This window comes from Halichoerus grypus, chromosome 13 (assembly GCF_964656455.1).
Source record: "Halichoerus grypus chromosome 13, mHalGry1.hap1.1, whole genome shotgun sequence".
Classification (NCBI taxonomy): Eukaryota; Metazoa; Chordata; class Mammalia; order Carnivora; family Phocidae; genus Halichoerus; species Halichoerus grypus.
This window is the reverse complement of record NC_135724.1, coordinates 64709945-64733257: the sequence shown is the minus strand read 5'-3', so window position 1 is coordinate 64733257 and position 23313 is coordinate 64709945. Positions and strand designations below refer to the sequence as shown.

General features: G+C 49.3%; 1 protein-coding gene and 1 long non-coding RNA gene across 3 annotated transcripts in view; one reads left to right on the top strand and one right to left on the bottom strand.

Annotated features, from left to right (window-relative positions):
• TUBB6 (tubulin beta 6 class V) overlaps positions 1-7488 on the bottom strand; it is a 16635-nt gene extending 9147 nt beyond the window's left edge. The window contains exons 1-3 of one of the 2 annotated variants that reach the window (XM_036121714.2): positions 7370-7488; positions 6486-6594; positions 4574-4684 (exon numbers count right to left, since the gene is read on the bottom strand). In XM_036121714.2, the coding sequence (XP_035977607.1) occupies positions 4574-4634 (61 nt within the window). In that variant the 5' untranslated portion in view covers positions 4635-4684; positions 6486-6594; positions 7370-7488. Of the gene's footprint in view, positions 1-4573; positions 4685-6485; positions 6595-6978; positions 7148-7369 lie in introns of those variants that run through there. The other variant, XM_036121712.2, reaches the window with a different exon arrangement.
• Positions 6089-23313, top strand: LOC118554315 (uncharacterized). The gene is made up of 3 exons (XR_004926425.2): positions 6089-6278; positions 16901-16930; positions 22777-23313. It is a non-coding gene; the product is annotated as an uncharacterized LOC118554315 (long non-coding RNA).

Genomic DNA, 23313 nt, shown 5'->3' with positions numbered 1-23313 from the left:
CAGGGGGAGTGGGAGAGGGAGAAGCAGGCTTCCCCGCTGAGCAGGGAGCCCGATGCAGGGCTCGATCGCAGGACCCTGGGATCATGACCTGAGCTGAAGGCAGATGCCTAACGACTGAGCCACCCAGGCGCCCCTCCTTATGATTTTCTTAGTAACATTTTCTTTTCTCTAGCTGACTTGATTGTAAGAACACAGAATACATAGAACATACAAAATAGGTGTTAATCGACTGTCTATGTTGTCGGTAAGACTTCCAATCAACAGTAGGCTATTAGTAGTTAAGTCTTCGGGGAGTCAAAAATTATACGTAAATTTTGGACTGTGCAGGGGGTCAGCACCCCTAAACCCACGTGTTGTTCAAGGGTCAACTGTATACTTTTCTTAATGATGAAATCTATTAATTTTTTTGGTAAAGTTTACTGAGACTGAGGTAGATTGAGCCAACTGTAATTCAGGTTCAAGAAACCCTAGCTACCTCTCAGATTCTTACCAAAAATCAGTTACACCTTCAAAGGAAGGGCGTCTGGGTGGCTCAGTCGTTAAGCGTCTGCCTTCGGCTCAGGTCATGATCCCAGAGTCCTGGGATCGAGTCCTGCATTGAATCCCTGCTCGGCGGGGAGCCTGCTTCTCCCTCTCCGAGCTCTGCTGCTTCCCCTGCTTGTGCTCCTTCTCGCTCTCTCTCAAGTAAATAATTAAAATCTTAAAAACAAAACAAAACAAAAACAAAAACCTCCAAGGGAAGAAACTGGGCAGAATTCTATGTGGAAGTATATTTCTGTGCATGTTGGGGAGACAGGCCGTTGCTTCCTTCAGATTCTTACAGAGGCCTGGATGCTTGAGGGCCCTTCATTCCTCAGACCTTCCAGCTGAAGGAGCCCCAGGAAGGGAGCTGATAACACGAGAGGTAGCAGAGCGGAAATCAGCGGCCAAGTCTCCCTTCTCCCCATTCAGTGCTCTCTCTTTTTTTTTTTTTTTTTAAGATTTTATGTATTTGACAGAGAGAGACACAGCGAGAGAGGGAACACAAGCAGGGAGAGTGGGAGAGGGAGAAGCAGACCTCCCGCTGAGCAGGGAGCCCGATGCGGGGCTCGATCCCAGGACCCTGGGACCATGACCTGAGACGAAGGCAGATGCTCAACGACTGAGCCACCCAGGCGCCCCTCAGTGCTCTCTCTTTTTGGCGACCCAAACTCAGTAACCCAGTGAGGTGGTGCATGCAAGAAGAGTCTACAGCTGCTAAGGATCTATACCCGCTTAGGGGTATAGATCTATACCCTGCTCTGCGGGGAGCCTGCTTCTCCCTCTCCCACTCCCCCTGCTTGTGTTCCCTCTCTCGCTGTGTCTCTCTCTCTGTCAAATAAAAGTAAAATCTTTAAAAAAAAGAAGAAGAAGAAGAAGAATCTATACCCACTAAGAGAAAGAGAAAGGTGGCATTGATCTGTGTCAAGATCAGTGCCACAGGGGAGTTGTCCTTTTTTCCTTCTGGGCATACAGAATATGAATATTCGCCCAGTCAAGTCTCCATCACAGGAACTGAGGGAGCAGTCCGCTGAACTGACAGAGACTGACACCAGCCGGTAGTAAGGGCAAGGGGGCGGGGGGGGGGGCGGGCAAAGGGGTTCAGCTCTTCTAGAGACCAGTACGCAATGTCCATAATGCATGTGCGAACATTTCTTCAGGACAAATTCCTTGAACTGAAACTGCTGAATCAAAATTCCAGATTTGCTGAATCCATTAAGCTGTTCTCTGACAATGCTTACAACTCAGTCTCCCAAGCAACCTCACCAATGCCAGCTGTTGGTTTTTAAAGTACCACCCTGTCTGTTGGGAGAAAAATGTCTTGTTTTAATGTCTCCTCCTCATTCCCAATTACTAGTAAATTATGTCCCTAGGTATTTATAACTTTCATTGCTATTGTGAATAGGATATTTTCCCATTATATTTTATAATTGATTATTACCTTTAAGGAGATCAATTTGTCCCAGTTTGCCTGGGACTTGACCAGTTTCAGGACTGAGCGGGTAGTGTCCTGAGAAACCCCCCAGTCCCAGGCAAATCAGGACAGTTGGTCACCCCATAGCAATAACGTCTGAGTCTTTATCTTGTGTGTGACTGCCTTATTGAGGTCTTGTAAGTGCCAATCACTGGTCATTGGACAGGCTATCTGGAAAATCCAAGAGAATCATTCCACCTTCAAATAACAATTTTGTCTTTTCCTTTAAATGATCTGTATCTCTTTTCTTTCTCTGGTCTTCGTGCACTAGCTAGAACCTTCAAAACATGGAATAGTAGAGACAATGGACATCTCTTTCTCATAAGTGACTTTGCTTGGAATACTTCTAATGTTTCACCAGTGAGTGTGACGTTGCTATGGATTTGGTAGGTAATTCTTAAACAGAGGAAGTATCTTTTTTACTTCCAGCTTGCACATAAGGGTTTTTGTCCTCTACAAGTCAGGAACACATACTGAATTTTATTAAATATTTTGGGGCACCTATTAAGATGTTGTCTTTCTTAATCTATTTGCTGACTTCTCTCTCTCTTTTTTTGTGAGATTTTATTTATTTGTCAGAAAGATAGAGAGAGTACAAGCAGGGGGAGTGGCAGGCAGAGGGAGAAGCAGGTTCCCTGCTGAGCAAAGAGCCCAACGCAGGACTCGATCCCAGGACCCCGGGATCATGACCTGAGCCGAAGGCAGACACCCAACTGACTGAGCCACCCAGGCGCCCCTATTAGCTGACTTCTCAAAGTTGAACCATCCTTGCATTCCTAGGATGTTGCTAATATTTATCAAGCACTTACTATGTAGGAGATATTCTAGATACATAGGGTTTAAATAGCAGAGGATTATCTGTTACTCTCAATGAAATCATCTCCACATGGTGCCTTTTGAGGAAGGGGTTGGAAAGTAGATCTTTGATAGATTTAATTTCTATACCACAGTAACTTTAAGCCATGAATCAGCCTTAAGAGTCTCTCATTTCCTTGTAAGACAATTTACCTTTTACGGGCATGGAAATTGTGCTTATTGTTGATTGAGGTACTTTTGTTGATAAGTAATATTTTTCTCTCTAGGCATATTTCTTACTCAATTACACCAGTAATTTTTGAGAAAGAACATAAGTGAATGTGTGGTATCTAACATTAAAATATGGTCGTCAAATGGAACACCTTCAAATCCGCCACATATCCTGTAGGCTCTACCTTGGCTCCTAAGGTAGAAGTGGTTATGAATGGCCATGTGTTTGTGTAGTGCCTTTCCGTTTTCTCTTTTCATTCCCCTTATTTAGTGGAGTGTGTTTATTAAGGCTTTGAGCACTACTATCCAATAGAACTTGCTGCGATGAAGGAACTGTTCCGTATGTCCAATATGGTGCCACTCGCCACATTTAATTATTGAGCCCCTGAAATGTAGCTAGTACAACTGAGGAAGTGAATTGATTTTATGTAATTTCTATGAACTTTAAATAGCCACATGTGGCTAGTGGCTACCACATTGGGCAGCAGAGTCCAGAAGAGGCTTCGCTTGGGGCCAATTATGGCCCAACCCTTGAACAAGTTATTATCAGAAACTTTGCCTGTCCCGTTGGTTGTGTAAGTTGTCAGGGTGATGGGGAAGGGGACGATACTCAAAGGATTCATAAACTTTGTGAACGTTCATCTTGCTGAGTTCCCCTTATAACAGGTCACTACCTGACTCTACTAGAGAGTCATCAGGTCATGTACCCATAAAATCTTTCAGGATTCTGTCTCTTCTTGCATATTTTGAATATTCCTTCTCTGAGTATTTTGTCAAGTAACCTTGATTCTAAAAACCATGGCTACAGGGTGATGGAGGCTGGTAGTACTAATGGTGCCGCTTCATTTAACGTTACACAATTTTCTTTGGGAGTGTGTGGATGGACAGGTGCTTTATCATGTCTTAGGTGGAAGAAGGGAGGGAAGGATTTGCTCAGTTCTAACAAAACAAAATTCACACAGTGCCAGCCTTTGGGAAAAAAACAAAATAACTGTCTATAGGTAATGAAAGAGAAATATAGGTATAAACACACTGCAATTAAAAGATGAGCAACAGGGGTGCCTGAGTGGCTCAGTCGTTGGGCGTCTGCCTTCAGCTCAGGTCATGATCCCAGGGTCCTGGGATCGAGCCCTGTATCGGGCTCCCCGCTCAGCGGGAAGCCTGCTCCTCCCTCTCCCACTCCCCCTGCTTGTGCTCCCTCTCTGGCTGTGTCTCTCTCTGTCAAATAAATAAAATCTTAAGAAAAAAAAAAAAAAAAGATGAGCAACATAGGAACCAAAACAAATGATTATCATCATATTAACGATAATTTATAAGGGCAAGAAAGAAGTTAATGTCTAAAAAATTGTTAAACCAAGAACTATCAATACAAGCATTTCATTTAGAGAGACAGAGATTACTTTCCTAAAGAAAAGTCAAGAACTAAAAGGGGCAGCACCCTGGACACTGGAGACTGCTAATTTCCATCCTAAGCTTTTATCTTTTAATCTTGCACCTAGTTTGATGTGTGAAAAAAACAGAAAGAGGCAGAAGGAAGCAGGAGATGGAACCCACCGAAGATGAAGTTGTCCGGCCGGAAGAGATGCCCGAAAGGCCCGGACCGCACACTGTCCATGGTGCCTGGCTCCAAGTCCACCAGGGCAGCCCTGGGCACGTATTTCTGAGCTGGAAGAGAACAAAGCCCACCCCCAAGGGTCACTTTCTGGTCTCCAGAGTCATGGACTGTCCCATAGCAAGTCCCCCCAGCACAGCTGCCTGGACAGGTAGGAAGCAGGGTTTCTTCAGAGACAGGCCCGGCTTTCTTAGGACCCCAGAACCTCAGCACTGGGAGGGGCCTGAGGGAACACAGTTCCAGCTGAAGTTGTTCCGATGAGGAAACCAGCCCAAGCATGAATGGGCAGAGGAAGTGCCAGGAATAAGCAGGATGAGAAATCAGGTCTCCTGACTTCCTGCCTTCTGTATTTTCCACTTCACCCTGACACCTCTTTCCTGTTGGGAAGTTTTACTTTTTTAGCTCCATGGAAATAAACTGTATCTGTTGCAGCTAATTGCTGTGTTGCTCTACATTCTTTCCACTTTTTGGCACCTCCCTCATGCACACACATACATGAATCCAAGCTTTAGCCTGAGCACCTCGTTATAGATACAATCCCATGGGCTGTTTCCAGGCTCCAGGCTGTTTCCTAGGGCCCCAGAGGGGGGTGGCCAGGATCCACTCTCATTTATGAACCAGTGTTGCTGTGTAGCTTTTTTGTTAGCAAGCACATTTTCATGCCTAGTGGGCAGGAACTTGTTCCCCAGTGAAGATGGGGTTAATAGGATTGCACCCTACAACTCCTGTCCGGCTACACACACATAGCCAGACTGAAGAAAGGAAGTTAACAAGCTGGACCTGAAGGTTAACAGCAGATGCAATGTATAACTGGAATTTTCTTTAGTGCTATCCAGAAATTTCATATTCTATGCCCTGCTTGTCCAGACCTTTTCTTCTAGCTGCTGAATGAATAAAACCCAGTGACTTATGTATCCTGCTCTTCACAACTCTTGTGTGGACAAACAGCAAGTGACTCCAAAAACCAGATTAATTCTTTCTGGGGACATATGTCATGCATGTGGAAGGGTACCATCTGTCATTTTCTGGGTGTTCTTTCAAAGTCTTAGTTTTTTGTTGTTTTGTGAAGGGCACCTATCACTTTTATAATAAAAACTGTAACAAATAATGTATACATATAGCCACAATATATATGTAGGTATCCAGGGCAGAGGTGATGTTATTCCCAAACTTGGATAAACCACAGCTTGGAATTTGTACTGAACTCCACCAATTATCCAGAACTGTCTGTCAGAAGTAGTTCCAGCTTCCAGAGAGCATAGAGAGTTTTTGGAGGTCGGTAAAAGGTCAGAAAAGTCATTTAACTGGGTGCTTTTCAAATTTTTAGCCAAGAATCTCCATTAAGAGATCTATTTTAAACTGAAAAAGAAAACAAAACAAAAAGTCGGACATGACCCAGTAAGGGATTTCACAACACTAACGGGTTGTCTAGTTCAAGAGTTCAGACCCCGTGATAGGCCAAATTCGGCTGTTTGAAAGAAACTGACGGCGGATTTCCCGCCCCAGGGGAAGCGAGGAAGGAGTCGGGCATCCTGCTATATCCCGGGAAAATTTCCGAGGGCAAACTACCCTAGCGCAAGGGCGGCATCCTGAGCGCCAACCTTGGATCGGTCGGAGAAGACCCGGGAAGGCCAGGGTCCCGGAGGGGTAAGGCCGGGTCCGGGAGAGGGATGGCCGGGGTCCAGGCGGGGGTGGCCGAGGGTCCGGGACGGGATGGCTAGGGCCCCAGAGGGGGGTGGCCAGGATCTGAGGAGGAGATGGCCAGGGTCCGGGCGGGGATGGCCGAGGGTTTGGGAGGGGGACGGCGGGGTCCGACGGGGAAGGGCGGAGTCCCGGCGGCGCCGCGCTACTCACAGGATGACTCATTGTAGTAGACGTTGATTCTCTCCAGTTGCAGCGCCGAGTCACCCACGTAGCCTCCGGCTGGGTCGATACCGTGTTCATCGCTGATCACTTCCCAAAACTTGGGCAGGGCGAGGCGGGGGAACAGACGGTCAGAACCCGAAGCCTAGGGCGCCCTCCCCCGCGGCTCACGCCAGGGCTGGCCCGGCGGGGCGGGGTGCGCGGGGCCCGGCTGCCGAATTCCAGGCGCGCCTGAGCCGCCGGCGGCCGCTCCCAGCTGAGGTGGGGATAGGGGTGAGGGGCAGGGGGTCCCTGGCTGTGACGCCCCCTCCTCGGCCGCGCCACTCCTCGAAGCACTTCCCGAGTGCCGCGCAGGGCAGGGCTGGGCTCCGAGGACCGAGGCGCACAGAGGGTGCGCACCGGGGCGCCCGCACCAAGGGGTCGAGCCCCGACACCCCCAGGCTTGCCAGCTGCCCACCCGCAGGGAGCCCAGTGCCCGGCCCACCTTGGTGCCGATCTGGTTCCCGCACTGGCCCGCCTGGATGTGCACGATCTCCCTCATGGCGGGCGCCGGCTCTGCGCTCGGGGCACTGGCTCTTCGGACCGCCGCTGCGACTGCGGGCCCCCGGCGCGCTCCCCGGGACTCGACCCTCCGCCTGCTCTCCACCCCCCATCCGGGCTGCCCCGACCAATGGCCGCGGGCCTCGCCCTCCCCGGCCGCGCCCCCTCAGCCCCCGCGGACCGCGCGCCGCCCCCGCTCCCCCCAGCGCCCGCAGAGCCCCCACCCCCGGGCCTCGCCCTCCCGGGCCGCGCCTCCTCGCGTCGAGGCGGGCCTTGGGCCTCCCTCCTCGCCCCCCAGGCCTCCCTCCTCAGGCACCCCGCTGCCGGCGCCCCACCTCGGCTCGCCTGCCCCTGGGCCATCTTCCCCGGGCCGCTTCCACGCGGTGCTGTCCCAGGAGGGAGAACAGAAAGGGGAACTGAGGACGCCCTGCTGGGGAAGTCAGGCCGGGAAATGCGCCTACTGAAGCGGGTTTGGGGGCGGAGATAGGGGGAGACGTTGGAGACTTTAAAAGTGGGGAGGCGGGCGGGAAGGACGCGGCTTCGGCCCCTCCCCGCCCTCATTTTGCTGCCCTCCCTACCCCCGCACCCCCCCGTTGCTGACCCTCCCCGGAGGGAGACCGTTCCCGCTGAGCCGTCCTGGGCAGGCGGGGTCCCACCCGGAGCCGCCCGGGGTGGGTTCTGGGGCCGCGCGGGCCTGGCTGGGCCAGGCCGGGGCGCTCTGCAGCTGTGGGTGCGCACTGTCCACCCCAACACTCCCCCCCCCGGCACCCCGCCCGCGCCGCGGGGTCAAACCCAGCGAGGAGACAGGCTTTGGGACACGAAAGTGGAGTGTTCCAGCGTGACTCTGACTCTCGTCCTCCCCACTGAACTTAGGGTATTGGTTCTTACGTCCTTGCTTTCCTGCCTGTCCGTCTCGAAATACAGGTACCCTTCCATTCCCGCGACTCCGAAACGTTTGTAGTGGGGTTTAGTTAGAGTGAATACCTGGCGGCACCTGACAGTGAACACGCGCACACACACACACCTGTACGCACACACGCACGCACACCCCCTGCACAGTTGTCTACGCAGCCTCTCCACTGGGAGTCAGCGATGAAAAAGCTCTTCGGCCCCAGGAGGGCGCAGAGGGCTGGCTTCTACCTCTGCCGGCTCCCTCACCTTCCCTACTCCTGGGTGCCGGGGACTCCCTTTTGCTGTCCGGAGGGAGGGGTGCCTGTGTGCCTGTTCTTTACGTAAGTGCAGTGCTGGAGGAGTGAGGACGCCAGAGGGAAACTTCATCGGACACGTCTCCATGCTCAAGGGGCCGCGGAAAGGCAGGCCGATGCCACAGAAGGAACGCAGCCCTCTCTGGGGACGTGAAGACAACTGTGCCCATGCAAAGCATGGCTCCATATTTCTTTTATAACGTGGTGCAGCCCGGACCTCTCTCTGAACTCCAAACGTCCCGTTTCCCAGTGTTTGCTGGGCGGCCCCTCCTGGGCACCTGTTCCCTTCACACCCTCCAGCAGGTAACACAGTCCTCACTTTAGGGGCTGGCATCCGGGCCCTCTGGGCTCGGGCCCCTTACCCCTCCCTGCTCAGTTGCCCCCATTCCGCCCCCACTCGCTCGGTTTGCCCCAGCCAGCCTGGGCCCCTCTGCGGCCAGCCCTCTCCATCGGCATGCTCACCAGGGACACCCACACACCTAGAACTCTTTCCGGTTCACTCCTACGGAAGCTTCTAGCTGGCAGGGCTCACTCACTCATGTACTCCTGAGGCAGATACTTAATGTATGCGGGGGGTAATCAGGGTTACTTCTGGGCATGAATTAGGCCCTCAGGGAGCAATAGTCCCTCTTCCTGGCGGTCTTGTGTGGTAGAAAGGAATGACCACCGGGTGGTGAGTCAGGGTGACTTGGATTTCAGTTCTGGTTCTGTTTCCAGTTAGCTTTGTGTTCACTCCAATTCTCTGGGCTTCAGTTTATTCATGTGTAAAATGAAAGGATTATCCTAGGGGCTCTGATTCTGTGGCACCTTTGGCTGGAATGTACATCCACCAGAGACTTTTGCATGAGTTTCCCTGTGTGAGCACTTTAGGTGGGGAGACTCTGGAAAGCCCGGACTGCACCCCCTCCCAGGCCAAATGGAAATGCCACACAAAGAGGAAGGGACAATGCTCTGGAATCTGCACCAGTAGTTTCTCTTTAGGTATATGAAAACTTTGGGAAAGTCCTCACGACTGTGTGGTTGGAAAGTGGGAGAGAACTTGAAATATTTTTTCTTTTGGAGTTTTCCAAATGTTTCCAATTTTAAGGATTAATTTCTTTAACCTTTGGGTCCCTGGCCCTGGTCCCCTCCCGCACCTTCTGTGATGCCAGGAAGCAGGTGAGGGGCCACAGCCCTGCCCACGCTCTGTCATCAGACTTTCAACCTGAGGTGACCCGGCTGTCCTCTTCTGAGTAGCCAGCACCCTTATTTAGGCTGTTTGCGGCCATTGCTCAATTTAATTACTGACTCCAAGTAAACGCTCCCTTTTTCCGTCTCCTGGTACTGAGTCTAGTGTAGGGAGCTGGGGGAGTGGAGGGCCTCGGGTTCCTGGGAGAGACTTTGCTCAGCTCTGGTCACACAGCCCCTGCGGAATCAAGCCACTAAGTAGCTTAAAGAAAGGTGTCTACTTCAGAAGCTTTGGTGGTTTGTGGAAATAACCACGTTTTCGATGCTACTCCTTGGGTGGGAATTTGAATCCGAGATATTTGATGGACTAAGAAAGCAGGCATCAGTGGCTTCAGGAACACCCCGTCACCGGGATTCGACGGCGCAAAGTTGATTTATTAGAGTTTCTAATGGACACTCCCTGCTGACCGGCACCCCAGCCTACCATCCACATCACGAGGGCGGGTAACTAAGGTGACTTGGGCTCATTGCCGCACGCTTTTCCACACAACTTATGGAATCATCACAACAACTTATGGACTCATCACAACATCACAACAGTTACAGATGCTACTGCAGATGAGAAAACGGACGCTCAGAGCGGGCATCACCTTGCTGGCAAGTGGGTGACAGGATTCCAGCCCACGGCTAAGGTCCTCACAACGATGGGGCTGGAGCAAAAGGACACCTGGGTCTAAGGATGTGCAAGTTACAAATCAAGCCTACAAAAGTTTTAAAGGGTGCATTCTGTCCTCCTGCCTTTTCCTGTCTGGAAAGCCAGGTTCCAGTGTAGGATTCTCAGACGCCTTGGGGATTTGCATCAGGAGTGGGGGAGGAGGGTGCTGGCCTCCAGCCTCCAGCCCCAACTCTCAGCTTGCCCCCGTCTCTCCCTTTCCAACTCCATCCCACACTGGGAAGGGCCTCCTGGGCTCCTGGGAACACCCCAGACCCCCCAGCCCCCACACAGCCATCCCTGGGACACCACTTTTTGCACATCAGTGTCACTGTCCACCATGAGGGGGGCCTGGAAGCAGGTTGGGACGTTCGTGGGGACATTGAGTGTATCAAATCAACTTTATAACAACAGGACCTGACGTCTACCTGCTGGTGATGGAATTGTTGCCATGTTGTGTGGCAATTTGGCAAAAATGGCAGCATGTCTTGCTGTAGTCAGATGGCTTTACCCAGCCCAACCTAAGTGTGTTTGTATTTTCCCAGTCATGGAATCAGCTCCAACACTGACCATTTTCTCTGATACTGTGCATAATATAACAGTCTTCAGGGCGCCTGGGTGGCTCAGATGGTTAAGCGTCTGCCTTCGGCTCAGGTCATGATCTCAGGGTCCTGGGATCGAGACCCGCATCGGGCTCCCTGCTCAGTGCAGAGCCTGCTTCTCCCTCTCCCTCTGCCACTCCCTCTGCTTGTGCTCTTCTATCTCTCTGTCAAATAAATAAATAAAATCTTAAAAAAAATATATATATAACAGTCTTCAGTCTGTTCTAGAAGGAAGAGCTCTGTGTGAGGTGACAGAATCCTGGGATCTGATCCCCGATGTGACCTCCAAGCCTCAGCTTCTTCCCCAGCAACATGAGGGGGTTGAGTGACTAGATACAAAGACCTTGAGCCCAAACATCCAGGGCTCCCCCAGCACCCCTAGGCCATACTCAGGGGATCTTCCCCCCTCATTCTCCCTCACCCTGGCCCCTTATCTTGAGCACACACACTGCAGGGTGTGCGGGGTAAGGGGCTGAGGCCCCAGCACACCCAGGTGTTATGGAGGAGGGGAGAGAAGTGCTGGGAGGGGCAGAGGTCCTGATGGGGAGCTGCCCAGGGAGAAGGGGCTCTGGAATGTCCCTGCCAGGTGACTTAGGCTGGAGGCCAGGGGAAGGAAGGAAAGGTGCCTTCATCCCGGGATTTTTAAAGCCAGCTGGGGCACCTGGGTGGCTCAGTTGGTTAAGCGACTGCCTTTGGCTCAGGTCATGATCCTGGAGTCCCAGAATCAAGTCCCGCATCAGGCTCCCTGCTCAGCAGGGAGTCTGCCTTTCGGAGCTCTGACCCTCCCCCCTCTCATGCTCTCTATCGCATTCTCTCTCTCAAATAAATAAATAAAATCTTTAAAATAAATAAATAAATAAAACCAGCTGAAGCAGGACACTGTTCAGGGCTAGCCTTGGGCAGCTTATATTTTTAAAAATAATCTTTGTATTATTTTCCCATTAAAACTAGTAGATGAGTTTTGCCAGATGAAAATTCTGGAGATCTGTTGCACAACACTGTGAATATACTGAATGCTACTGAATTGTATGCTTAAAAATAGTTAAGATGGCACATTTTATGGTGTGCACTTTTTCAAAACCATAATTTTAAAAAGGGGTGGGGTAGTAATAGACAAGCTTCACAAAAGTTGGAAAAGACTGAAAAGTAAACAAAAAACAAAAATCCAACCCCCAAAACACCATTAATTAATTAGTTAATTAATTAATTAACATTTGGACACATTTCCTGGCAGTCTTTTTTTTTTTTTTTTTTTTTTTTAGTTAACATATAGTGTAATATCAGTTTCAGCGGTAGAATTTAGTGATTCATCACCTCCATACAACAGCTGGTGCTCATCACAGCAAGTGCCCTCCTTAATTCCCATCACCCACCTAGCCCATGCCCCACCCTCCTCCCTTCCAGCAACCCTTCCTGATAGTCTTACTCTACAACTAGTTTTCTTTCTTTCTTTCTTTCTTTTTTAAAGATTTCATTTATTTGACAGAGAGAGACACAGTGAGAGAGGGAACACAAGCAGGGGGAGTGGGAGAGGGAGAAGCAGGCTCCCCACGGAGCAGGGAGCCCAATGTGGGGCTCGATCCCAGGACCCTGGGACCATGACCTGAGCCAAAGGCAGACACTTAACGACAGAGCCACCCAGGCGCCCCCTACAACTAGTTTTCTTAAACTTAATTAGGTTCATGTTGCCTGTGGGCTTTGAAACACTGAACTTTGTAAGCATAGCTTCTTCACGTTTGCATGGTGCTTCATAAAAACCATCCTTAATGACCGCACAACATTTTATAGAGTATTCTAATTATTCCCTTCTGTTGGGCTATCTGGCTTAATTTCCAATTTTCCACTACTATTTCCACTATTCCACTACTGTCAATAATGCTTCAACAAACATCTTTGTGCATGAAATATTTTTGAATTTAGAATTGAAGATTGGTTCCTAAACGTGGAATTACTGGATCAAACGCTATGATTAAAAGGATTCCAATCCCTGTTGTCAGTCCTCTTTCCAGAAGAGAGGCAGAGAGGAGCAGTGCAGGAAAGAGCTCATTGCAACCTGAGGATGAGAACCTCTTTGTGAAGAGGGAGATTCTCACCAACCCCCAAACCTCCTCTCTTGGTCTCTGGATGCCTGGAATTCTTTGAGAGAGAGAGAGAGAGAGAGACAAAGGCTGTGCTTTTCCTTTAAAGAAGAAATACCTTAGAGGCTCAGCTGGCAGGGGCTTTGAGGTCCGGTGTGTGTGAATGAAGGTATGGGGCCCTGCCCTGATTAGAGGTGGAGGTGGCCCCTGGGAGACCCAGCCTGTCACTGAGAAAGGGAAGGACATTCCCACCGGCTCTACCCTAATGTGGAGTCTGCCCTAATGTGGAGTCTGCCCTAATGTGTTGGGAGTCACACCAATACAACTCTATATAGCCCACAGGGCCACTTTACTCGAACCTGTCCTACTCGATCCCTGACAGTTTCATGTGCAAAGTGTTCCCTGTCCCTTTCTATGTGACTTCTGCAGTGTCCTCTCCTTGGGAATGTTAGAGCACAAAACTCTCCTGCTAATAAAATGAGGTGGCTGGGATTAGTGCCTCGTGGAGCTTTGAGACTGGACAGAGTAGGTTGAGTTTCAGCTCTGCCACATGGGGAAATGGGGGTTATACTCCAGCCTTACCGGACTGTTGGGCAGATTGTGTATTGGGTATGTAAAAGGGCCTTTTCGTTTGATGAGGAGACTGCCTGAAAGCAGGCACTCAGCACGTTTGTCTTCAAGTATGTACCATATAAACGCATAAATCTCTCATTTCTAGAACTGCAGAAGATAACTTCGTTTTGTTGCAGTCATAGGGCTATAAAAAATTAAGTTTATGTTAAATGAAATAGAAATCGATTTAAGTGATTGTGTGATTTGGAAGGTTGTGTGTGTGTGTGTGTGAGAGAGAGAGAGAGAAATAGAGAAATAGATACTTAATTACCTCTTCTTTATTTTTAAAATTTAAATCTAATTAATTAACATATAGTGTATGTTTCAGAGGTAAAGGTCAGTGATTCATCAGTTGCATATAACACCCAGTGCTGGGGCACCTGGGTGGCTCAGTCAGTTAAGCGTCTGCCTTCGGCTCAGGTCATGGTCCCAGGGTCCTGGGATCGAGCCCCGCATCGGGCTCCCTGCTCAGCGGGAAGCCTGCTTCTCCCTCTCCCACTCCCCCTGCTTGTGTTCCCTCTCTTGCTGTGTCTCTCTGTCAAATAAATAAATAAAATCTTTAAAAAAAAAAAAAAAAAACCAAACACCCAGTGCTGATTACATCACATGCCATCCTTAATGCCCATCACCCAGTTACCCCATCCCCCCACCTCCCCTCCAGCAACCCTCAGTTTGTTTGCTGTGATTAAGAGTCTCTTATGATTTGTCTCCTTCAGTGATTTCATCTTGTTTTATTTTTCCCTCCCTTCCCCTATGATCTTCTGTTTTGTTTCCTAAATTCCACATATGAGTGAGATCATATGATAATTGTCTTTCTCTGACTGGCTTACTTTGCTTAGCATAATACCCTCTAGTTTCATCCAGGTGGTTGCAAATGGCAAGATTTCATTTTTTTTGATCACTGAGTAATATTCCATTGTATATATATACCACATCTTCTTTATCCATTCATCTGTCGATGGACATATGGGCTCTTTCCATAGTTTGGCTATTGTGGACATTGCTGCTATAAACATCGGGGTGCACGTACCCCTTCGGGTCACTACCTTTGTATCTTTGGGGTAAATACCCAGTAGTGCAATTGCTGGGTCGTAGGGTAGCTCTATTTTCGACTTTTTGAGGAACCTCCATACTGTTTTCCAGAGTGGCTGGACCAGCTTGCATTCCCACCAACAGTGTAGGAGGGTTCCCCTTTCTCTGCATCCCTGCCAACATCTGTCATTTCCTGACTTCTTAATTTTAGCCATTCTGATTGGTGTGAGGTGGTATCTCATTGTGGTTTTGATTTGGATTTCCCTGATGCCAAGTGATAGGGAGCACTTTTTCATGTGTCTGTTGGCCATTTGTATGTCTTCTTTGGAGAAATGTCTGTTTATGTCTTCTGCCCATTTCTTGACTGGATTATTTGTTGTTTGGGTATTGAGTTTGTAAGTTCTTTATAGATCTTGGATACTAGCCCTTTATCTGATATGTCATTTGCAAATATCTTCTCCCATTCTGTCGGTTGTCTTTTGGTTTTGTAGACTGTTTCCTTTGCTGTGTGAAAGCTTTTATCTTGATGAAGTCCCAATAGTCCATTTTTGCCCTTGCTTCCCTTGCCTTTGGAGATGTGTCTAGGAAGAAGTTGCTGTGGCTGAGGTCACAGAGATTGCTGCCTGTGTTCTCCTCTAGGATTTTTTTAAAAAAGGTTTTATGTATTTATTAGAGAGAGAGAGAGAGAGAGAGAGAGGAAGCACAGGCAGAGGGAACAGCAGGCAGAGGGAGAAGCAGGCTCCCCACTGAGCAAGGAGCCTGATGAGGGACTCGATCCCAGGACACTGAGCCAAAGGCAGAGGCTCAACCGACTGAGCCACCCAGGCATCCCTCTCCTCTAGGATTTTGATAGATTCCTATCATCAAATACTTACCTAGTTGATATAACAGTAAGTGTTCAATTCTATCTGTTAGTTAGGGAAGAGAAAGCAGAGGGCCGGAAGAGGACAAAAAAGAAGAGACAGACCTCCATGCTTAAAAGGAAAAGGAGAAATATAGAGAAAATGGGCGATGTATTTCCACCGATGGATCTGCCCCTGGGGGTACCACCCAGGCCTGTCTGTCCCAAGACTCTCCCTCTGTCTTGCTGGACCAGCTCCCTGTCAGGGCCTGGGGGATCAAAGCTCCAAGGTCAGAGCCCCATCAGTCTATTCTGTCTGGTTCTGTCATAGGATACTATTTTGAGTGTTGAGGATTCACTGATTTATTCACTCTTTTCTTCAACAAATATTGAGTGTTTATTGCATCCCAGACACTGGGCTACGACTAATTATAATTGTCATCAAGTTTTAGTAACCTCTGCAGCAGATAAAAAAAAATAACAATTATAATGATGTGATATGCTGGGAATAAATAGCGATTGCCACCATTCTTACTATTAAATGACTTGGAAACATTTTTTTCATATTAATATTAAGACAGAAAGTGATGGAAGTGAATGAATGATTCTGCCCATAAGTGTGTGAGGGAGGGCAGTTATATGGGAAACATCATGGAAGGAGAATTTCAATGGGACTTATTTGCACAAGCAAAGCAGACCCCCCCTCCCCAGGAAAGCATGAGAATAATCGACTAGATGCCCAGGACCCAAAGGGCCCGTTTTAATAAGATTCGCGGTCTCCCAACAAGGCTGGGAGGCCCCCAACAGTGAGGGTGACCGCATGATGCTTCTGACCTTCCGGGCAAGGAGTGGACCTGTGCACCAAATCCCAGGAAACAGAGTTTCCTGGGGACATCCTGCGACCTCCGCCTTCTCTTCCTGAGGTTGACCAAAGTTGCTAGCATCTCATTCGTGATGAATCCAATGAGCATTTGTATGCGTGCCAAGATACATTTTTTGTGTGATAAAAGTCTTATAGGCCTGAACTTGTGTCCATTGATTCCTAGAAAAAAGATTTAATTTAATTTATCGCTGCCCTGAACCTTGACCCTTGGTTCCTGCCATGGAACTTTACCTCCCTGTGACGTGGACACTGCTCTGGGTCCCCCAGCCCGAGCTTCCTGAGGAGCTGGAGCCTCTCCCCGTGCAGCCCCTCCTTCTTCTTTCTTGCCCCCCTCAGCGTCACCTCTACCTGTGTCTTCTGCTTGGAGCTCTGGCAATGTGCTCCAGCCGCCCTTGGGACTTCTGCCTGTGCCTCTGTCAGAGCCCCTCAGGCCACGTCCCTCACCTCCTGCTGACATGTGTCAGCTGGCCCCCCCCTGCCCCGGGACGCGACCGGGATGTTTGGACCTGTTCATCTGTCCTCCAGCCCTTCCTACCACTCACTGAGCTGTTCTGTAATGAAATGGTGCTGGGAAAGATAGTTTAAAGTTCTGCTACACTTTCACAACTAGAAGCACAAATGGGACTGTTTGGGTTTTTGCTATTTACCCCTGTGGCTTGGATTAAATTAAGTAAATGTGCATCATCCCCACCCCAGGGTTGGAATAATCTGATGCGCTCTTTTTCTGGTCCCAGGTTCCAGCTGGACATGACATCACCACACAGGTAAGTCAGCATTGAACTTCCAGTCTGCCCTGTGTGTCTGCCCCAACCCCAGTATCATGTGCTCACTGTCTCCATGATCACATTGTCCATTGTCCCACATTTAGAAGTCTTACCTCCTGGACTAGACTGTAAGTTCCCAAGGTTAGAGACTAGACGTCCTGTATGTTGTCCGCAGCACCCAGCGCACTGCTTACTGTGCACAAGCATCCAGTGGAGGCTTGTAAATGACCAAAGTAGAGTGGAAGAAAATTTGCGATGCAGAGGACTTTGAAGGGACGACCCAGAATATTATGATGGGAGATGAGGAAAAATTTAGTAATGCCTCCGTGAACAAAGAGGTGTCCACCAGGGTTTTCTCAGAATTAAATATAAATTCAGATGGCATTTTAAAAGCAGAATCAGATGGTTTACAACTGATTATGATCAACCAGTTACTTGCCTGAATTCTGTGCCTAGTTCTCCCCAACAGGCTAGCTAGGGACTGAGTTTTCATCTAGCCATGGCCGTGGCCCTGGGTGCTCCTGCAGGTGGTGGGGCATCTGGGAAGGCAGGGGACAAGGCTTGCGGCCACTGTTCCACAGCTCTGGAGTGGGGTGGGTATTTCCACCTGACAGGTTTGCTGGGAGCACCTGACGTAACGTGCGTGAAGGTGCCTACGGACCCGAAAGTGCCAGACCAAAACAATGTGACGTTCTGATCGTTCGTTCTCTGTAGTAAGAGACAGCTATTTGGAGAGTTCAGCTCAGTTCAAACTGGAGCCCACCGCACCCAGCTGTCTCAGCTGTCCTCAGGAATTTCGTGGCAGCCCCTCCCTCGCTTCTCAGCTGGCCCGGTGATTCAGAAAGCACCCCTCTCCACCCACCCTGATGGCTCATCTCCCAGTTCTTTAGCTTATCGCTCCTAAAGTGTATCTGTGACTCACTGCCCAATATATGCTATACGGCTCACCCACTTGATCAGGAGAGATAAAGCCATCTGGTGCTCTGTCCACAGTGCTCCAAAACAGGGAGCACTGCGCTTTATGCGACACATCTCATTTAAGGCCGTCCTTTCCAAGGCAGGTCTTATTCGCTCTTCTACAGATGAGGAAACCAAGTCTGAGAGAGACCAAGGAACTTGTCCCGGCCTCTGGCTCCTTAGACTCTAGCTGCTGCTTTTTCTTTTCTCCTTTTACATTTTATTGTATTACCGTAAGAGCACTTGAGGTGAGATCGACCCTCTTAGCAAGGCATACACTGTATCATTATTGGCTATAGATACAAGGCTGGATAGCAGATGTCTAGAACTTACTCATCTTGCTCAACTGAAACTTTATAGCGCTGATGAGTAACTCCCCATTGTCTAGATCCTAGCTGCTTCTTTTTTTTTTTTTAATATTTTATTTATTTGACAGAGAGACACAGCGAGAGAGGGAACACAAGCAGGGGGAGGGGGAGAGGGAGAAGCAGGCTTCCTGCCGAGCAAGGAGCCCGACGCGGGGCTCGATCCCAGGACCCTGGGATCATGACCTGAACCGAAGGCAGATGCTTAACGACTGAGCCACCCAGGCGCCCCAGATCCTAGCTTCTTAAACAAGAAACCGGGGCCGGGAGCTCGGGGGCTGTATCCACACTGACATAATGCAACAGAACTGTTTCAGCCGCAATAGAATTGATTGGAAACTGATGAATCAGGAAGACCTATTTTGTCTGGTGTTTATTCCAGGGAGAGCTGGGGGTCACAAGGCTGAGATTTTCTCCCTGGCCCTGCCCTTCCCGTTCATCCTTGCTGGACGAGAGCCCGCACTCACCCACGGACAGACACACTGAGCAACCAGCCTCTACTCCAAACAGACGCCATGCCTCGTCCCCTCTCTCATCTGGCTTCCACTCAACACAGCAGTTGGAGAAGTGGCACCTCAAGGGCTCCCCGACTATTTTTATGTGGCCATCTGCCTTCTGGACCGGGCCTGGCAGGCAGCAACAGGCCCGAGGAACGCCACAGCAAGTGGGTGACGCCCAGACAGCTGAGGACGCCCAGCCCTGCCCCTGACTCTTGTTCTAGGGACACTGGAAATGTGGTGCAAGGGTACCAAGAGGAAAAAGAAAGGCTTTTTCATGCCGTAGCTGGGGGTGCTGTGGGGGCCCTTGGTTCCTTTTCCATTTCTAGAACAAGCTAAGGCCGGTTCAGTGCTGCCATTGCCAGGGCCCAGGTGGCAGGGCCGGGCGCGGAGTACAGTGTGTGGGGCAGCAGTTTAGGCCACCTGCTGACCTCAGGGCCATCAGAGGAGAGAGCGTAGCGAAGACGCTCTGCGGAGGGGGTGCGCTCCATGAAAGCCTCGGGCTTCCGTTGTAATGAGACCCCGGGGTGTCCCTGCAGCCCACCCTGACTGAAAGCTAAGCCTGGGGCAACATGGAGGCAGGCGGGGCTTTTCCGTGGTCAGATCTGTGGTTAGAGGAAGGGTTTGCCTCTCTCATAGCTCCCTGGGACGGAGGAAGCATTACAAATCAATCAATAAAAGCCCCCTTTGCGGGGCGCCTGGGTGGCTCAGTCGTTAAGTGTCTGCCTTCAGCTAGGGGTTCGTGATCTTTAAAATAAAAGCCCTCTTTGCAATACAGAAAATTTTAAACAGATGCATATCAGACATAAGATATTGAACCCAGCTTCATGTGGAAGCATTTCTTTTTTTTTCTTTTTTAAAGATTTTACCTATTTATCCGACAGAGAGAGACACAGTGAGAGAGGGAACACAAGCAGGGTGATTGGGAGAGGGAGAAGCAGGCCTCCCGCGGAGCAGGGAACCCGATGTGGGGCTCGATCCCAGGACCCTGGGACCATGACCTGAGCCGAAGGCAGATGCCCAACAACTGAGCCACCCAGGTGCCCCTTTTTTAAAAAATATTTTTAATTAACATATAACGTATTATTTGTTTCAGGGGTACAGGTCTGTGATTCATCAGTCTTACACAATTCACAGCACTCACCATAGCACATACCCTCCCCAATGTCCATCACCCAGCCACCCTACCCTTTCCACCCTCTCCCCTCCAGCAACCCTCAGTTTGTTTCCTGGGATTAAAAGTCTCTTATGGTTTGTCTCCCTCTCTGGTTTTCTCTTGTTTCATTTTTCCCTCCCTTCCCCTATGATCCTCTGTCTTATTTCTCAAATTCATGTGGAAGCATTTCTTCAACAAACCTTGACAATACACCTGTTTCCTGATAAAAGAAAGAAAATGGTGTATTCACCTCAGATTTATAGTAAAGGCTTCATTTGCCTTTTTCAGGAAGAAATGGGAAAATAAATGGGTCAGTATATTGAATTTCTGTTACGTCTTTCTTTCTCCTCAATGTAAAGGATGTTTCCTTCCCGGGCATTTATGATGTCTGCTACCTGCCAAACCCCATTCCAGGTCCGCGTGCTCCATCAGGCTCCTGGGGTCAGGAAAAGGTGGATCAGGGCATCCGGAGCCCTGGGCTGGCACTGGTGGGACTTTGAGAAAGGCACCTAGATTCCAGGCTTCCTCATCTGCAGGGTAACCATGATAATGAGGATCTTAACTGCATTGTTATGAAAATCAAATACAATTATCTTCAAACTATGGAACTATCTCGTAATCATAAAAACATTAAAAAATTTAAAGAAGTTATTTGGAACATGACTGACCCAACAGGGGTCAGAATTTTTCTGTGGGCCCCTAAAACTGCCCTCCTTCTAGAAGGAGAGGTTGGACAATTGAACTGAATTTTTGCCCTCCCTGCGGCAAGGGCTCTGGTTGCAAATGGCCGACGGCCAGTGAGGGGCTGGGGCAAGGGCACGAAGCAGAACTCTCCCTCTTGCTCTTCCTGCCGCCTCGCAGGACCCCAGCACACCCACTCGGGCCCCGGGGGCATGCCGAGGAGCAACGACACCAGAGCTCAGGCAGCCCTGACTCCAGCCTCCCAAGGACGTGAGCTCCTAATTCCCTGCGCCGGACCCTTCCCTGCTGGAGCTGTCCACAGTGGCTGTTCCTCCTGCTTTGAACCCTGCCTGCAATGGCAACTCAGAGAATGAACTGGGGGACACAGTCATGGGCGGCCATGGGAGCAGAGACGGCCCCGATCCCGCTGCCCCTGTGCTCTCCCTCTCCTTTCTATGAGGTTTGGTCTCTGTGTTGGTCTTTTGGGCTTTTTAGGTGGCAGGGACCACGGATGCCGCTTGGACCACATGCGTGGTTTTGTGTTTGGCAGCTCCATCCACACATTGGAGAGTCGAATACCAGCTGTTCCTCAAAGAAGGGTCTGTTTGTCTCACCTGAAGAGCAGGAAGGGATGCAGTGCCGAGAGAAGGGACCCCCGCCACAGAAACGCGTAGTCAAGACAACCGAGCCGAGCATCGGACTCTGGCATCTGGGGGTTGCCTTTGTTGTTGCTGAAAGATCCTGCGCAACCAACCACCCCAAAACACAGTGGCTTGAACAATGGGCATTTCTTTTCTTTTCTTGCCCCCCCACCCCCCCACCCCCCACCCCCTGCCACTTGGCTGGCAGCTCTGCTTGGGGCTGCAGGTCATCTGCGTGTAGCTGCAGGCTGTGGGGCAGGGTCAGTACCTGGGGCCCTGCCGAAGGGGCAGGGGCTACCCGGCCATGTTCTCATCTTGACCACCCTGCGAGTGCCCAGGGCAGGCCAGGCGTACACACTGCAGGCTTGGTGTGAATATACCAAACCTGCCATCATGGGGCTCCAGCACCCAGCAACACTCTATGTACCAGCAGGGAGGAAAATAACTCGTCTCCCCAGGAGCTTAAGAGACAAGTCTGCTTTGAGAGGATCAGCGAGGAAATTGTTGCTCATGACAAATTGAGTTCATCTGAGTGTCTGTTTTTATAAACTATTTTTCTCATTTGTGACCTGCCTTAGATATTTTTGTTATAATTTTTGTTATTTTTTTCCAGCTCTCAGGAACTATGTGTATTCCTGCCATTTTTTAATAGAACCTTACTGTTTGTGTTTATATTAATATTTTCGGCCTGTTTCAGCAGCGATTATCTTATTCAACTCTAATAACACTGCTCTTGGGAAGGAAAAATAACATTATACCCATTTTACAGATGAAGAAATTAAATCTTAGCAATATCAGTTAACTCCCCCAAGGCCACCACAGCTCGCAAAATAGCAGAACTTGGAACTGGCACCTAAATATTGTAGGAGTCTTCAAGAAAACATCTGTGTCTGGCAAACATAGGGTGATATTAAAAAATGGCAAGAACTAGTACCATAAAACTTGAATCAATCAATCAAAATACAAAATGAGGGGCACCTCGGGGGCTCAGTAAGTTAAGCGTCCGACTCTTGATTTCGGCTCAGGTCATGATCTCAGGGTCATGAGATTGAGCCCCAAGTCTGGCTCCAAGCTTAGCACAGAGTCTGCTTGAAATCTTCTCCCTCTGCCCCTCCCTCCCTCATGAGCATGCACACACTCTCTCTCTCAAAAATAAAATAAAATAAAATAAAATAAAATAAAATAAAATAAAATAAAAAATGCTTTCTTTTTATTCTTAGTTAAACAAAACTATATATAATAGGGGTGCCTGGGTGGCTCAGTTGTTAGGTGTCTGCCTTCGGCTCAGGTCATGATCCCAGGGTCCTGGGATCAAGCCCCACATCGGGCTCCCTGCTCGGTGGGAAGTCTGCTTCTCCCTCTCCCTCTCCCCCTGCTTGTGTTCCCTCTCTCGCTGTCTCTCTCTCTGTCAAATAAATAAATAAAATCTTAAAAAAAACAAAACAAAACAAGAAAACTATATATTATAAAACTCCCAATCATGTGATATAATTTGTAGCATAATTTGTTAAGTCATTTTAGTAATTTTCAATCACTTTTTGATTTTTAGGAAATGTTCATGTGATCTCCCTGTATAACTTGGTGGCTGCTAGCTAGAAGATGCCATTGTCTCTGCCATGGTCTGACACAGGGAGTGACATCGATAGACATTGGGTGACTTGTATGGAGACTCCTCTTCGCATCAATGGTATTGCTCTTGGTATTCACGAGTTCTACAAAACCAACAGTAATTCCACTCAAAGGACTTCTAGACTTCTCTAACACTGCCTAAGATTTTATACAATATCTCTGTCGTTAACCAAGCCGTGAAAACACATTATTAGAATGCCATTATTTAGTAAATGGCTTCATCTTGTTGACTTTTATTCATTTTCAAGCCATGGAACATAATTCAATAACCTGAAATAGTGTAAAACATTGTTCTGGGGCGCCTGGGTGGCTCAGTCGTTGGGCGTCTGCCTTCGGCTCAGGTCATGATCCCAGGGTCCTGGGATCGAGCCCCACATCCGGCTCCCTGCTCTGCGGGGAGCCTGCTTCTCCCTCTCCCCTGCCCCCCCACTTGTGTTCCCTCTGTCGCTGGTCTCTC